We start from the raw sequence: 15,756 nt of genomic DNA, 5'->3' as shown, positions 1-15,756 counted from the left end.
GTGTCAGTTTGAACTATTGTATTTTTAATACTGCAGAATCGTTTAGTTTATATTTGTTGATTAAAATAACTGGATTTATTTTTAAAAATAGGACTAGTTAACAGTTTTGTTGTAAAACAAAAAAAAAAAACCCTGTTTCTTGCATAGGTAAGACTTGACAGAAAATTCATAGTTTATCTGCATATTGATTATTTTTACACTGAGTGCCACTTTTATATACAAAAAAAAAAAGTTGAGTAGGATTGAGTTGCCAAGGCAACACGTCCTCTGATTCACTGCAGCAGTACTGTGATGATGTTTCAGGTGTTTCCCTTCCCCCGTCAGTCCCCAGAATGTGTTTGGTCTCATCTCCACACAGACATGTCAGCTGCTTTGCACATGTAGGTCTCCGTTATGATTAGCACCGTGTTTGGCTCCATGTAAATCAACAGAGGAGGACACAGGCGGTGGTAGAGCCTCGACAGCCCTTTGCTCCGAGTGTTCCTCCTCCTGAGGACTTCTCATCCAGGGAAAAAAAAAAGGACTGTTTTAATTTGAGGAGGATTTAGCCATTTCTTTCACACGTAAACACATTTAAAAGCTCCCATCTCGTCACACCGGAGAGCAGGAGAAAAAGACACTCACTCAGTAGTGTAATTAAACTAGACTTTACCAGTTTCAGTTCTCTAGGTACAATATTGGACAAGAATCACAAAAGTGCACAAGAGGCATTGGTTCAACAGGAAGAATCATAATGATTCAGGTGAGTTACAAACAGGGAAAACACTTTAAAAAAAGTCCCTTTGATAAATATCTCAGAGTTAGGACAAGATCTAAAGAGTCATGAAAAATAGTCCAGTGTAATATTATTACTGGGTAAATATTTTACTTTGATTGCAAACATATGGTCTCAAAATTGACTTCCCAAAAGCAGCTGCAACACAGTCTTATGAAAACCTTTAAATCCTCAGAGTTTGGTATAACTTTTACACATTATCCTACATCTGAACAACAGATCAAGCATTATTAGCCTGGTCTGGAAATACTAGTTGTAGAGAGGCACCAAAAATAAACATACAAGACTAAAAGCAAAGACGTTTTAAGCAGAAACAAAAAAAAAGGCTTGTTCCAACCAAATGTTTTCAGTGAAGTACACTTTCACATTATTCACCTGTCAAGCAGCACCATAAACCTCATTCAGGAAAAATACAAATTAAATAACCACCACCATGAAAAAAAAACCTAACGTCAGGAAGAACTTATCGGACACGTGCAGGTCTGTTCACACTAATGCACACAAACGCTCTTTTAACACTACACCCATGGCGGATAATGGGTTATTGTCAATTTGGAAGGAAAGATCCTGAGTTTTCCTTCTTTATGCAAATATAATATAAAGCATCTCTACAATAAAGATCCTGCTGAAATCTCTTCTAAGGATCATTTCTATACTTTTTCAAGCGAACAACTCAGGACAGGATGATCCATTTGTTTAAATGGGAGAACTTCTTATCTTGATGTTATATAACAGAAATAATCATGTCATTATGGGGGTGGTCACTGGTTGGCCTGTTTTCCTTTCCAGGGAGATTTAAACTTACCTGGAGGCACTTTGTGTCACGGCCATTTATTATGTTTATGTGCATATAATTGAATGTATACAAACTGTCTTCTAACACACCTGAGATACACAAGAGGCAGCAGCAAGGACAGTCTGTAGAGGACTTCAGATCTGAAGGGGAGGGGCACCATTTTTACCACTAATTATTAGTTTAATTCTGCTGTCTTTTTATTTTAGCCCTTCGAAGTCCCACCTTATGCAGCTTATAGAGACATTCTGCAGCCTTTAGAACAGAGAGATGGACAGAATCTAAGAACCCACCACCAGCTTTTTAAAGCCGCTTTACCCCCACTGAAACAGATGAGTAAACTCAGTGTAAGTGAGAGTAGTTTCAAAGCCAGCACCCAAAAAATGTCACCATTTTGTTAGACTTGCTGGCCTTCTTTCTTCTTTTAAAGTCTGCCAAGAACTCAATCCCCCCCCCCCATAAAGTTGTGTTATTAAAAGATGATCAATTCAAAGAGGACATCACTTTGGGGGAGTAGGTGCCGCATAGTTTTTGTCCTCAAGAGACATTTTACTGAATCCTTCATGCCAGACCTCTCGCCCTTTCAGCTCAGCAGCACTTTTCTCAGTTATCGACACCGAGCTTAGAGAGTCCCTGTCTGAACTCGTGCAGCTCATCCAGCTTTCCATCCAGGATATCCATGAACTTCTTCAGCTCGCCCTTCATGTTTCCCTGTTTCTGTCGACTGTCGTTGACGTCCATCTGAAGACCCTCCACCTTCCCTTCCAGCTCCTTGTTCTTTGACTCTGCAGCCTGCAGGGCAGATGTTAATGGGGTTAGATTAGAGAAGGAAAAGTCCAAATGTGACAGAAAGATCCATTGATTAAACCTGCTTGGGGAACATTTCTCTTTGATAATTTAAATCAGTATCAGAAATCTACATACCTCTCTGCAGACAAAAGCTTTTTTATTGTGTGTTTTTTTTTTTCAGATTGCAGAATTTTTGGCATCATAAATGAAAACTTGTTAGATGGTATGATGATGCCTCCACCATGTAAAGCAGAGTGATGTGCAGGGTTGTTTTCCTCCACATTTATTGTTCTGAATTCATTTCAAAGTTGAAATTCCGTCTCATCTGACCAGACGTGAAAAATGTGAAAACTTGTGTCGGTCTGGCTGCTCAAGAGTTTACAGTTGTACCCTGACACAACATGAAAGCTGCCTAAAACCTTTCCAAGACACAGTAGGTATGTACAAAAAAGTGCAGAAGTCCTCAGTGCAATAAATGAATGAAATGCCAATTTTCTTTTATCTGAAAAGTACAGTATCAGGAAGGACTCATGTTTTCTGTGTAAGGATGGTTGTGCAAGTATGTTTCTCTGACTAATGGGCAACACATCAATGCCACAGATACTTTTGAAGGGAGGAGATTAAAATAGAGGGTGCCGAATGGGCCTGACGTCTGCATGACTGCATCCTACAGCTGACTCCTGAAACCTGATCTGCTCATGAGGAGGTCATCTTTAAATAGAGAGGAGCTCCAAACTGCAGCCCAATAGAAAGACACTTTATAATTATAACTTTGATAAGCTCAAGCGATTTCTTTTGTTAATTAAGACTGCCAGAGTTGAGAGACAGATGACATCTGGGAATCCCAAAGTTTATGCATGTTGTCAGGTTAGATGAACAGTTCCAGCCACAATTCTCCATCCAGCGGGCAGAATGAAATCCAACAGTAAAGTTTGTGTGATGTTGGAGCTGCAGGAACTACAGGAATGCCACTGTTGGTTTTACTCTCCTCCACTTTGTGAACGAAAGGCACCGCATTCTTGATTGTTTGGACTGTGGGTCGGCCAGCGCGGGGTGAAATAAGCTCAGCTATCAACAGGCTCATGCCTGCCTTGGCACCAGCAGCCTGTGCTGTCATCAGTGAGCCTGGCTCTTCCAGTTTCACAGAAAGTCTCACTGAAAGTAAAACTCGTTGTTCTCAAGACTTCATGTACCTGCATTGTTTTAGGATTAATATGTTTAAGAGGCACAGCCCATGCAACTCCTGAAGTGTTATAAGAACTAATCATCAAAGCTTTATAAAAACCTCTGGAAGCACTCCAATCATTTTATCTGCTGTTCCACTAGAAAACTAGAGTATCCCGATAATATTGCAGCTCTTTTAAATTAAAAAAATTATTAAAAAAAGCTTTTCAAAAAGCCATAATCCATTCAGTGCTCTGCTGGGTGCAGACCTTCATTAACAAATGAAGTAACGACAATGTGTGCTGGTGAGACATCTGATAGGAATGTAGTGTCACCAGCCCTTGAGGAGAATGATGAATAGAAACTCTTTACCTCTGAAAGGGCTGCATGCAGCCTCACATTCTCATGTGTTCAAGGCCTGCACCGCTCCCCAGGCTCACCTGTTTATTCAGCTTTACCATGAGGCTAAGAAAGGTAACAGGATTGTCACTGTGAGCTTTCAACATACCTTCAGTTTTGCAGTGATGCTCTCACACTCTCCCATCAACTGAGGGATAATCTCTGCCTGCCTCCTTAAATTCTCCAACTCCTGGAGGAAAAAAAAAAAAAAAGATAAAGAAAAGCTATTCAGAATGTTGAAAAAAAAATGCATTTCAGGTGAATATATTTTAACATGATTAACTCTAAGCTTTGAAACATACATTCATCAAAGATGCAGAAATGTAGTTTCAGATCAAAGTAGTTGCGTCCAATATTCAAAAACTTTTTTTTTCAGTTCTATTCTAGTATAGTTTTGAGTTCTAAATAACATTCCTCTACCATTTCAAAGCAATCTGCTTTATGCAAAATACATTAACCAGAAGTGATAGCTCTAGTCTTTGGAGTAACCTGCCGCAGTTTTGTCCTTTTAGTTTCCGTTTTACAGGCACAGAGGTCAGCACCGCAGAGGGCCCTAAATAATTCATTGGCTTGTTTTTAATTGGAGGTAGTGACAATGTGCATCTACAGAAGGTGGTGAGTCACTGGGCAGATGAGACTCTGTGGGCCGCCTGCTGCATCAGTGCTCTGCAAACAGCGAGCCTCTCTCTCCAGAGCCCCCGGGTCAGTGTTTGGAACATAATGGCCGACATAGCGTGGAGAAGAAATGCTGGCACTCCCAGAGGGCTGCATATTTCACTTGTAATCTTTCAAAATAAGCCAGAGCATCTGAACTACTTTCCCTCCTGACAGTGTGCGAGATTCCCCACCGTCAAAAGGAAGATGTATATGTTCTAATAATATTCCAGCTGCCGGGGAGTAAACTAGTACTTTACAGAAACAGTTTACCTCAGAGTCAGTTTGAGAGTTTCTACTGGCAACATGGTTCCTGATTGTATCAAGTATTATTATAGCAGCGATACAAAAAACTAAACTAAATTTACACCATTGCCTGAAGCTTACAGTTCCAGATCAATAAAGTCCATCTAAAGAGTTTAATATTATCGAGTGCAAGTTAAAATTGAAATAACACGCATTACAAGACTCAACCTTAGTTCTCACTGTCTAACATTGGATCAGATAAACCCTCTTAATGCATTTGTCCAGTTAAGATGAACACAATTACTTCCATTTGCTAAATGGCTGAAAAACAAGAGTTGTTTAAGATTTATTACTTTCTTTAAAGTCAGCAGTTTATATACTGACAGACTGCTTTGACTTTAAAGAACTGCAGGGAGTCAATAGGATGCCATGTTTCTGTAAACTTCTGTAAGGGTGCTCCTCAAACACAAAGCTTTCTTTTCTAACATCAAGGCACAAATCGGTAATGAAATCCAAAAGCAAGGAATTGTAGACTCCCACAAGTCTGGTTTGGTCTTGGGTATGGAAAAAAAATACCATCTTCAATTGTTCAAATGATTATGAACAAGGGTGGGAATATCTAGCTGTCCTTACATTTACAAGGGACAGGTTGTGTCTCAGAGATGAGTGTATTATAAAAAAAAAAAAAAATCCAAAGAGCAAAAGTAAAGACTTTATGAAACACGCAGGCTGAAGTCGGTTAGTGAATCATTATCAACAGTGAAAATCTCCCATAGCGATATGTGCTAGAAGACCACTTGTGTAGATGCAGTTCATTATTTAAAGTTGTAGGGAAGCGGCTGTTAAAACGGTTGCATTTCCGAAATTCGCCAATTGTCGTGGTGGAAGGTTGGCAAGCAAGTTTGGTTGTGGCCGTTTTATCAGAAACATCTTGTTATCCAGTTAGCAACTCAGTGCTAGTAGGTTCCCAATGGGAAATTACATTGGGACCAAGTAGCACTAAATTGGTGACTTAGAAACGACACTGTCAAGGAACGTTATGGACAGCGGAAACATGCAAGAGGAGGAGAGTTTTGTGTTGGAGGTCATGGATGAGTCTCCTCCATCATACATTTTTTATTTAGAGGAGGAAAGTGGGGACGAAGTTGTTGTGGAAGAGGACGCCAGGGCGGCAGAAGCTTCATTTGGTGTAGAAGGCTTACAGCCGTACATGTTTGAGCCCTTGCCTCGCAACGCTGCCAGTTCTGTTAGCTCTACGCCTGCTGAAGACACAGACGTCCATCCCCGTGAACACTGGGACGGAACTCAATGGGAAAGTAAATGATTCCGATTTCAACTGCTGCATATATTAGCTGCAACATATGAATCAAGATGCTATGACTGAAAAAATTTGATTGACAGATGATTGTTGATATATGATTGGCCGAATTTAGGTGTTCAAGCTGAAGTATAACTAACTGGCCTGCATACAATAATGAAAAAACCCCACAGATTTTAAGACAGGATTTCTTTTTCTAAATAGAAATATTCTAAATTTCACTTTGAGCTGAAAATACAACTATCAAGACATCTGTTAAAACAAAACCCTCTTTTTTTAAATGCAACAAATTCTATCATCCTTTCATAAATGCATTACTTTAAAATTATTCAAAAAAATATTGAAATGTTAACTTCTTCTTTGCTTTAACATCTTTGACTTTCATACATAACATCAGTATAATTACCTGTAGAAATCAGTCCTAATATTTAGACCCAATTGTGCTTATATAAACTAGCAATACAGTAGCTGAGTTAAGATAAATCAAAAAAAGGAGCAGTGATCGGGGTGTCATGCAATAACTATGGTAAGAAGCACTAATCGAGAACATTGGGCCACCAGCAAGTTCAGTAAGGTACTAAAAAATTTATACTCTGAAAGCGAACACTCATTGACATGATAGCAATTGTGGTTTCTGTTACAGCTACAGTGGGGCCAAAAAGTATTTAGTCAGCCACTGATTGTGCAAGTTCTCCTACTTAGAATAATTAGAGAGGTCTGTAATTTTCATCATACGTACACTTCAGCTATGAGAGACAAAATGAGAAAAATAAAATAAAATCCAGGAAACCACATTGTAGGATTTTTAAAGAATTTATTTTTAAATTATGGTGGAAAATAAGTATTTGGTCACAAAGAATCCAGCAAGATTTCTGGTTCTCACAGACCTGTAACTTCTTCTTTAAGAAGCTCTTCTGTCCTCCACTGGTTACCTGTATTATTGACACCTGTTTTAACCCGTTATCTGTATAAAAGAAACCTGTCCAAAGCTTCAAACCGTCACACTCCAAACTCAACCATGGCCAAGACCAAAGAGCTGTCCGAAAAACCAGAAAGAAAATTATAGACCTGCACCAGGCTTGGAAGAGTGAATCTACAATAGGCAAGCAGCTTGGTGTGAAAAAAAATCAACTGTGGGAGCCATTTGTAAGAAAATAGAAGCCTTACAAGACAACTGATAATCTCCCTAGATCTGGGGCTCCATGCAAGATCTCATCCTGTAGGGTCAAAATGATCATGAGAATGGTGAGCAGAAATCCAAGAACTACATGGAGGGACCTGATGAATGACCTGCAGAGAGCTTGAAAAAAAGTAACAAAGGCTACCATAAGTAACACACTACTCTGAGAGGGATTCAAATCCTGCATTCCCAGACGTGTCCCCCTGCTTCAGCCAGTACATATCCAGGCCCACCTGAAGTTTGCCAGGGAGCATATGGATCCAGAAGAGGATTGGGAGAATGTTATGTGGTCAGGTGAAACCAAAATAGAACTTTTAGGTAAAAACCTAACTCATTATGTTTGGAGGAAGAATGTAGAATTGCATCCCAAGAACCCCATACCTACTGTGAAGCATGGGGGAGGAAATATCATGCTTTGGGGCTTTTTTCTGGAAAGGGGATAAGAGAACTAATCAGTGTTGAGGGAAGAATGAACAGAGCTGGGGTCATGTTTCCTTAGATTTTAAGCCAAAACCTCCTTCAATCAGTGAGAGCCTTGAAGATGAAACATGGCTGGATCTTCCAGCATGACAACGATCCCAAACACACCACCCCGGGCAAAGAAAGAGAGGCTCCGTAAAAAGCATTTCAAGGTCCTGCAATGGCCTAGCCAGTCACCAGACCGCGACCCCATATAAATTTGTAGAGGGAGTTGAAAGTCTGTGTAGCCAAGTGACAGCCCTGAAACCTCACTGCTGTAGAGGAGATCTGCATGGAGGAATGGGCCAAAATACCAGCTAGAGTTTGTGCAAAACTGATGAAGACTTACAGGAAATGTTTGTAACATAAACTTTATTGGCAAAGTATTGAGTTTAAATTTAGTTATTTACCAAATACTTTTTAAAAACTTTTATCATTTTGTCTCTCATAGTTGAAGTGTACCTATGATGAAAATTACAGACCTCTCTAATTATTCTAAGTAGGAGAACTTGCACAATCAGTGGCTGACTAAATACTTTTTGGCCCAACTGTAAGAGGTGTGCGTTGAGACAAAGGGGCAGTGAAACGGTCTAGGTTTACCTATACAGAATCCACATACAGCCGGGAGAAAAAATAAATTACCACCACCTGTGGTTTCTTATGTAGTAGTATGAAAATCTCTTGAGAGGTTAAAAAAATAAATGAATTAGTTGCAGCAACTTCAGAGAACTGGAAGTTGGAGAGAAAACCTTAAAGCTGTAATTGCCTTCATGCAAGAGGATGGAGTAAATCACAGTGCTTTAAGTGGTAATAAACCACTTGTTGTTTTTATAAGCTCTTAGAGAGACGTCGACTGTGGAGAACGAGTCTGTTTAAGATGGATGTGCTTTAGTCTCACCTGCTCTTTCTCCTGCAGCTCTGCCTCTAGCTCCTTCACTCGAACGGCCAGCTGGGCGTTTTTCTGCTTTTCCTGATTGGCCTCATTGCATTGGGCCTCAAGTTCTGCAATCTGAAAAAAGAAGAAAAAAATAGCCTTTGTCTGCAGAAATGTAGTCAGGGAGTATACCCAAGGTTTCTAGCATACACCCACTTCTGAAAGCAGTTGTCAATGATCTCAGTCTCAGTGTCAGATTATAGCTCTACGGGACAAGCTGGGTCACAGTGAAAGCTGACAACTGATTAATGATCAAGTAAAAATGTATGTTACATAAGTAACATCATGGTTGCAACGCGTGCCCAGCTGTAGAAACACAGCAATTATTCTATTATTGCTGCAGGGAAAACAGCAGCTAATGAAAAGTATGGGACTTAAGTAATAATCGTTTCTCCTGTGTGAGGGATAGAAGTTATATGAACAATTCTCTCATCCTATTGAATGGATTATAATTACCATTATTGATGAGAATGTAATCTATTAGAGACGGAGAGTGATTCAGTTGTCTATTTTCCTTGAGGCAGAGATTTAAAGCAGGCAGCTTCTCGACCAACAGGATTGATGAGTTTGTATACACGTTTAAGCTTCCCTGCAGGATAGTGTGAGTGCGTTACCTTTTTCCTGAGTGTGTCACTCTCTTCTTGACAGGCAGTAAGCTCCTTCTTCCAGCTTTCTACATTAGCTGAGGACTCCTGCAGTGCATCCACCAGTCTGGCATTATTTTCTTTTAAAGTCTGAAGCTCTGTTTCATACTTCTTAGTGGTGGTGTTACTGCCAGAGAGGAGAGATGGAAATAATAAGGAGTGTTATTATTCATCAAGTTAAACCGCTCAGTGCTGAAATGGTTGTGGCTTATGGGCAAAGAGTTACATAAAATTATTTCATTTATCGAATAAAAGAAAAAGTACGAATGCTTTAAGCTTAGATCCTGTTTTCTATTGAAAAATGGCTGACGATGTTGCGATACATTTACTATGCATCACTGTGTGTTTATTTATGCATGGCTGGTTGATGTGTTCAACTCCTCTTTAAAGAGGGACTGGGATGCTCCTCTGCATCTGCAATCCTCAGTTTCTTTAGTCCTGTTTCCCACAAATCCAGATCCTACAGTCCCGATAAAGGAGAAAGTCCAAACAAGATGGGGTTCATAGCAGAATTACTCCAGAAGCTGAAAGCTTCAAGTGAACAACTTTTTTTAGGATAATCCTGGTCTCATTCATGAAGAGTAAATGGCTTTTGAATATCATTACAAGGATGCTATCTTTATTATGGATCCCAAAGCATTTGCTTTATATGTACAACTGGATATGAGAAAAGCAGAGAAAATGCTATTAACTCTAAGCCATAAATTATTCCCAAAATGAATAAAAAATTAAAGATGAATGAGAAACTAACTTGCCTTATGAATGCATATTTTATACATCATTCAGCTAGAAAAAGTCCCCATGTTTGTTTAAATATAAAAATTTCTGCAGACAAATGTGAAAGTTTCATCAGTACTTCATGTTGCAAACTTTTCCACCGATCTGTTCAACAACAGGATAAAGAACGTACAATTAAAGAAGTGGCGGCTCTTTTTGGTTGCTGCCTATTATTTTAATTGGCTCTGCCACCCTGAGGCCGTCTAATGCAGCTGGTTCCACATCTGGTGTCTTATAATTATAATTCAGACTCTTGGCAACAGGACTGAGGTCCAGATAACCGAACAGGAATAACCCCGTTATCAGAAGATAATCAGAAATGCAGGTATTTGTGGATAAGTTAGCTCCCATTATTATACAAAAAATGTTTAATAAAATAAAGGAAAAAGACTCTGTAATTGATGAGGAACAGCTGTCTGGAGTACAAATAATGACAAATCCACCTTTGCTACACTATGTTGAGATACTAAAGAGTTCATGAATTTGTATGCCACTACATTAAAAGTGTAAACATGGATTAAAATGATCAGGCTCATGATCCGTTTTACATCTATTTATCATCAAGTTGATGAGTGAATTCTCTTCAGTGAGAAGCATCTTAACGAGGGAATGAAGAGAGAAAATTCAGATTTCAAAATACATTTATGCTTACAATTACAACATTACCAATTTAAACAGAAATTAATTGCATTGGAACAATTTAGCATTATTTTATTTTAATTATTAAGTACAGAAACAATAAATAAATAATTAAATGAAAAAATATTAAACCAAGCAACTGTAGGGTAATGTACAAACATATTAAAGGTATTGTGGAGGATTTTCACAATTTTTTTTAAAAGACCCACCCTCGCCCGGGAGGGAAAGCCTATTAAACGCGTGCGAGAGCATGCAGGAGCCCATTTCTCCTCATGCACAGTCTGTTTAAAACCTGCTGTTCTCATAGATACAAGCTTACCGTGTCCCAATGTCCACCCTAATCCCTAACCCTTCAATCACTATATAGGGCGGGGACCATATAGTGGACTTTATACTGAACTCTATCAGACAGATGATCACTACTTTTTGCTTCCTGCTGGTCACGTAACTCCTCCTCGACCCCGCGGTGCCAGCGCCATCTTTGTTATTAGGCCGCTGTGACAGCAAATCCCATAATGCTTTGCATGGAGAGGTCTCAACGCAAAGCATTATGGGATATATCTGCCTCTTCTGAGGCCTTTCTCTTCTGTCATACACTTTGTAGACACTTTTTCTCTTACAACCCTCAGCTATTTTCAAAGAACCGTGGTGGGAAAGGTGAGCTTCCATGGCTGTCTGAAACCATTACTCACCACAGATATACGCCTGAAAGTGCGCATGCGCAGAAAAAGATAGCTAACTGAGCGAGCACGTAGGACGGCCTAACGTAAACATATCACCAGAATTTGACAATTAGGAGGGGCACTAATTTAGATTATCCACCTGGAAATAAAATCCTCTATACTTTTAAGAAAAAATTGTTCAGGATGTTTATAATCTGCACATATTTAACAATTTCTATTCATTATATTTAACAGCATTATGTTACGTTTACAAAAAAAATGGAAGACTCAAGCAAAGCCAAGTCTTAGCCATTGATCCAGGTCACTACTGACAGAGAAAAACAGTGTAACGGTGTACCTTACTCGGGTCTGCAGCCAGACCATCAGGTTACCTCACTATGGAAACCAAATACAGGCTTCATCAGGAGCAGTTCCCAGGAAACTGCCCGGTACCGTTCTCACCGGGAATATCTCGACACACAGCTGCAGAGTCGGCTTCGAGTGGTTCACGTTTTCAGAGTTTAAAACTAAACAAACAGCATGAGAATAAAAAAATAATAATTGTACTAAATAAAGTGGGTTTTTCCTCTACTTTCAGATGCTTGAAAGTAAATAATTTCTTATGAACTATGAGTGTTAAATACAAAAAGGTATAAAGAACAAATCAAGTTGGGCAACTAAATTCAAAGCAGGTTGGTCAGGCTCGTCTTTTTATTCCAGATGAGGGTTGAGGTTCTTGCGAAGGGTTTGGTGCGTTTTAATTTTTACAGAAAATATGAGTCAGATTTGGGCAGCTCACAGAAGTTACGCCCTTTGACATCACCAGGTCACAATGACCCAATAAGAATGAGAATTGAGTAATGCATATAGCCACCTTATTATAGGTTCTTAAGCAAGACAATAACAAAATCATCTGTCTGGATGACAGCATTGGTATGTTCAAAGTTCTAGACATGCAATAATTAACAATTAAAAAAATAAATGACTATTCATGATTTGAATGAGGGTCATTCCACAAGTTTACAGACTAGCATAGTGAAATTATTCATCTTAAGAAATTCTGTAATGTGTATTTAAATTATATTTTTTTTATTTAAAAAAAACTGTTTTCAAATCACCACATTAATCTAGGATCTCATGAACATCTACAGAGTAAAAAGTGTTTCAGCCCAGTTTAAAGCTATTTTCTGAAGTTTAGGTCTGTTAAGTAAAATGTTTGCATAAATATAAGAACGCTGGGATTTGTAGTCCCTAAATGTGATCAATCCATTTAAACTACATAGGTAAAAATATGGTGGAATGGGTTAATCCCCATAACTTTCTTTGGAGACAAAATGTGTCTGCAAAGCTTGTTTTATATTTAAACACAATTAAAAACAAAGTCTGTTAACGCAAATCAATGTTCAGTTCAATCAGAGCCTCCAGCAGCCAAAACAGTACAGTGAAATCTGATGAAATTCAATAAAATAAAAATTTTCTCCTTTACAAATGGCTCCCACTAGCATAAAAAAGCACTAATAAAGTGCTTGCCTTGAGATTCAACTCTAGTTTCTTAAAGGTTCGTAGCTTTACTCTGTGTTCTTTGCCTCCAGCTGGTCAGTGCAGGCGGCTAATCAATCCCTACCTGTGATAATGAAGGACGCTCTATGAGCTCTTACAAGTTGGAATTGCTGCTTTTGAATACAGATGACTTAGAGTCTGAACTTTTTTAACTGAGCAGAGCTGAAATGATTACATTGGAATTTAACTTAATGTGGCATCCTAACAACATTTTTGTGAATTTCCTTAATAAATACGTATAAATAAAATTGAATCAAATGGGGAAAAAAGTGCTAAATGTTGGAAAAACTGTAAATCATATACCCGCCTTAAGTTTACATTTGATCACCATGTTTACATCACTGCTGCGTTTTAGAAATGGAAATGTCTTGAGAGCTGAACTGAATGAAATGTAGTTTTATACACTCTGTGTATACAAAATGACAAAGTTTGTCTATGTTTAAGTCTAAAATAAAGATTATTAAAAGTAGTAATTATCTTTTACCTTTATATAGTATAGGCATAGCTTATGCCAGTACTATATAAATAGAAATAATATTAGATGAGGAAAACAATGACTCACTGATGTAACAGACAATGTTGAAAAGTTATTTTTTTCCCCATAAATTAAAACGTTACCTTTGTTCTACGAAGCTTTTGAGACGTTCATTTTCACTTTTTAGCTGAGCAGCTTCTGGACTGAAGGAGATTTTCTCATCATCCGTCCCGTTGATGCTCGACGCCTGGTTTGATGAAGGGGTCTCCCGTCCAGACTCCTGCTACAAGAAACAAGTCAAATTGTATAAGAGAGGAGATTTCCACCATGTTCTCTCTACCAAAGGGGGTTTTGGTGATATTTCAGCTGAACATTGTAAAGAAGCTGAATGTGTAAGCCCTGACAGAGGAGAGACAACTTCTGCCAGCATTTATCATGTCATACGGCCTTGCAGCTCCATGTGTCCCAGGGCTCAGAGTGAATCTTACCATCTGGACACACTGTTCGCCTGAGAGCTGAGCTGGCAGCAGACAGACAGACAGACTTCTTAACAATGTTTCTCAAAACATCTCATCACACAAAGCTTATCCTTTAGATATCTGGCCTATTATGAGCTTTTGACTTTTAATTCTTATGATATATGTTTGCAAATCTGTCTAAACCACATTCTTTCATCTGAGGTTGGATAAAAGATTTCTGTTGCAGCGAGTTGTGACTTTACAGGGAAGAATATGTGAAACAGCTGAGGGATTCCTTACCTGGGAGTGGTTGCTTAATGTGTCCCCCTTTTCTTGTGATTTGTCCTTTGCCAACTTGGCTGCGTCTTTTACTTCCTGGAACTTCTCTGCAAACTGAAAGCATAACAACCAAGAGGTGTAAAAAGTGACAAAACAAAGCGATACTAAAATCACTACTTTAATTTCTTAACACCTTAAATGATTTGCCCTTGAGTGATTTTAAAAAACTGTATACACAAGTATACATCTACAAAAGCAGGTTTATTTTAACCCAAGACAAAGAGCTGTATCCAAAATATATAAAGCGTTTGTGAAGACAGAAGAAATGTTCAATGTCACCTTTGACAGCTGTTGCTCCGAGGCAAATCCCAGTCCAAACACAGTGTTGGCCCTGCTGTCCGCCCACTGGCCAAACTTCTGGGACGTCTTTGTAAACGTCATGTTCGGTGTGATTGTGCTGTTGATAATAACCTGATAAATAACAAACACAAATTATTATTATTGCATTTCATATATCAAACTGCTGCTGTACTCCTTTATTAGATCCATGCTCTTCCCTTAATAATCAGTTGAGCTTCGACAACAGAAGCAAATAAATATAAGCTGAAAAATGAAGCATTATGATTGCTTCTGCAGCGACACACATTCTGTTCTTCTAATAATATGTTCTCCTGTTGCTGTGAAGCAGCAGGTAGGATAGTGAGAATATCGTGCTGCAGTAGTAGACTGAGGACATTAGGAAATTGACTGGTAAAGAATAAATCACTTGAACATTTATGTTTTGCCCAGCAGACAAATCTAAAGTTATATTCAAGCAGAGATGTACAAATAAGCCAAAGACGCTGTAGACCAGAACCAAGAACCCATCTTCACTATGATGATCTAAAAACGTACTTAAAAGAAGCACATGTTAATTACACCAACAATTAAGAAACAACAGAAGACAGATTAATCACAGTGCAGGCCTGGTCTCATAGCAACATGGCTCCCAACACCAGATTACAGATTTCAAACTGTTGATAGACTCGTGTCCTTTTCTACGCCCCCACCATCTCCCTCTTCATCCTTTCAGTGGCCAAAGCGTTCAAAACATTTCCACTGAATCATTGCTGGACACACAAAAACAAATGAGGAGCATAAGCTTAAAATAATCCTCCTGACTTTTAAATAGATCATCTAGTATTTCCCATATACCGAGAAGCCTTTTATCAAGCTGTCTGATCAAAATGAAAACCATCTCTTTCAGAGGTTTGACCAAAACAAATGTGACCCAGTTTAAACAGCAGAGAAACCTGTGTAAACCCTAAACACCACATCTCCGTTTAAAGCGTCCAAGTGAATATTTAACAGAGCTCATTGTGCTGTTAAGATTAAACTTTAATTATCTTTGTGTAGGCAATATATAAATAGGACTGAGGCTGCAGGTTATAAGAACAGGTAAACAGACTTGTTTTATTCTAGTGCTTCGTAAAACAACCTTGATATATAAATGAATCAGTATGAATGTGTTAAATGTCCAATTATTTTTCAGATATTAAAAAAGCACATTAA

At 38.6% G+C, this 15,756-nt stretch overlaps 1 protein-coding gene across 2 annotated transcripts in view; it reads right to left on the bottom strand.

Annotated features, from left to right (window-relative positions):
- Nucleotides 1-615: 615 nt before the first annotated feature.
- homer2 (homer scaffolding protein 2) overlaps nt 616-15,756 on the bottom strand; it is a 34,038-nt gene continuing 18,897 nt past the window's right edge. Inside the window, exons 3-9 of one of the 2 annotated variants that reach the window (XM_015375627.1) lie at nt 14,545-14,676; nt 14,227-14,319; nt 13,612-13,748; nt 9,326-9,482; nt 8,676-8,786; nt 4,030-4,110; nt 616-2,360 (exon numbers count right to left, since the gene is read on the bottom strand). In XM_015375627.1, coding sequence (XP_015231113.1) covers nt 2,172-2,360; nt 4,030-4,110; nt 8,676-8,786; nt 9,326-9,482; nt 13,612-13,748; nt 14,227-14,319; nt 14,545-14,676 — 900 coding nt within the window. In that variant the 3' untranslated portion in view covers nt 616-2,171. Of the gene's footprint in view, nt 2,361-4,029; nt 4,111-8,675; nt 8,787-9,325; nt 9,483-13,611; nt 13,752-14,226; nt 14,320-14,544; nt 14,677-15,756 lie in introns of both variants that reach the window. The other variant, XM_015375626.1, reaches the window with a different exon arrangement.

This window comes from Cyprinodon variegatus, unplaced genomic scaffold (assembly GCF_000732505.1).
Source record: "Cyprinodon variegatus isolate N-32 unplaced genomic scaffold, C_variegatus-1.0 Scaffold122, whole genome shotgun sequence".
NCBI lineage: Eukaryota > Metazoa > Chordata > Actinopteri > Cyprinodontiformes > Cyprinodontidae > Cyprinodon > Cyprinodon variegatus.
This window is presented reverse-complemented; position numbering and strand designations above follow the sequence as displayed.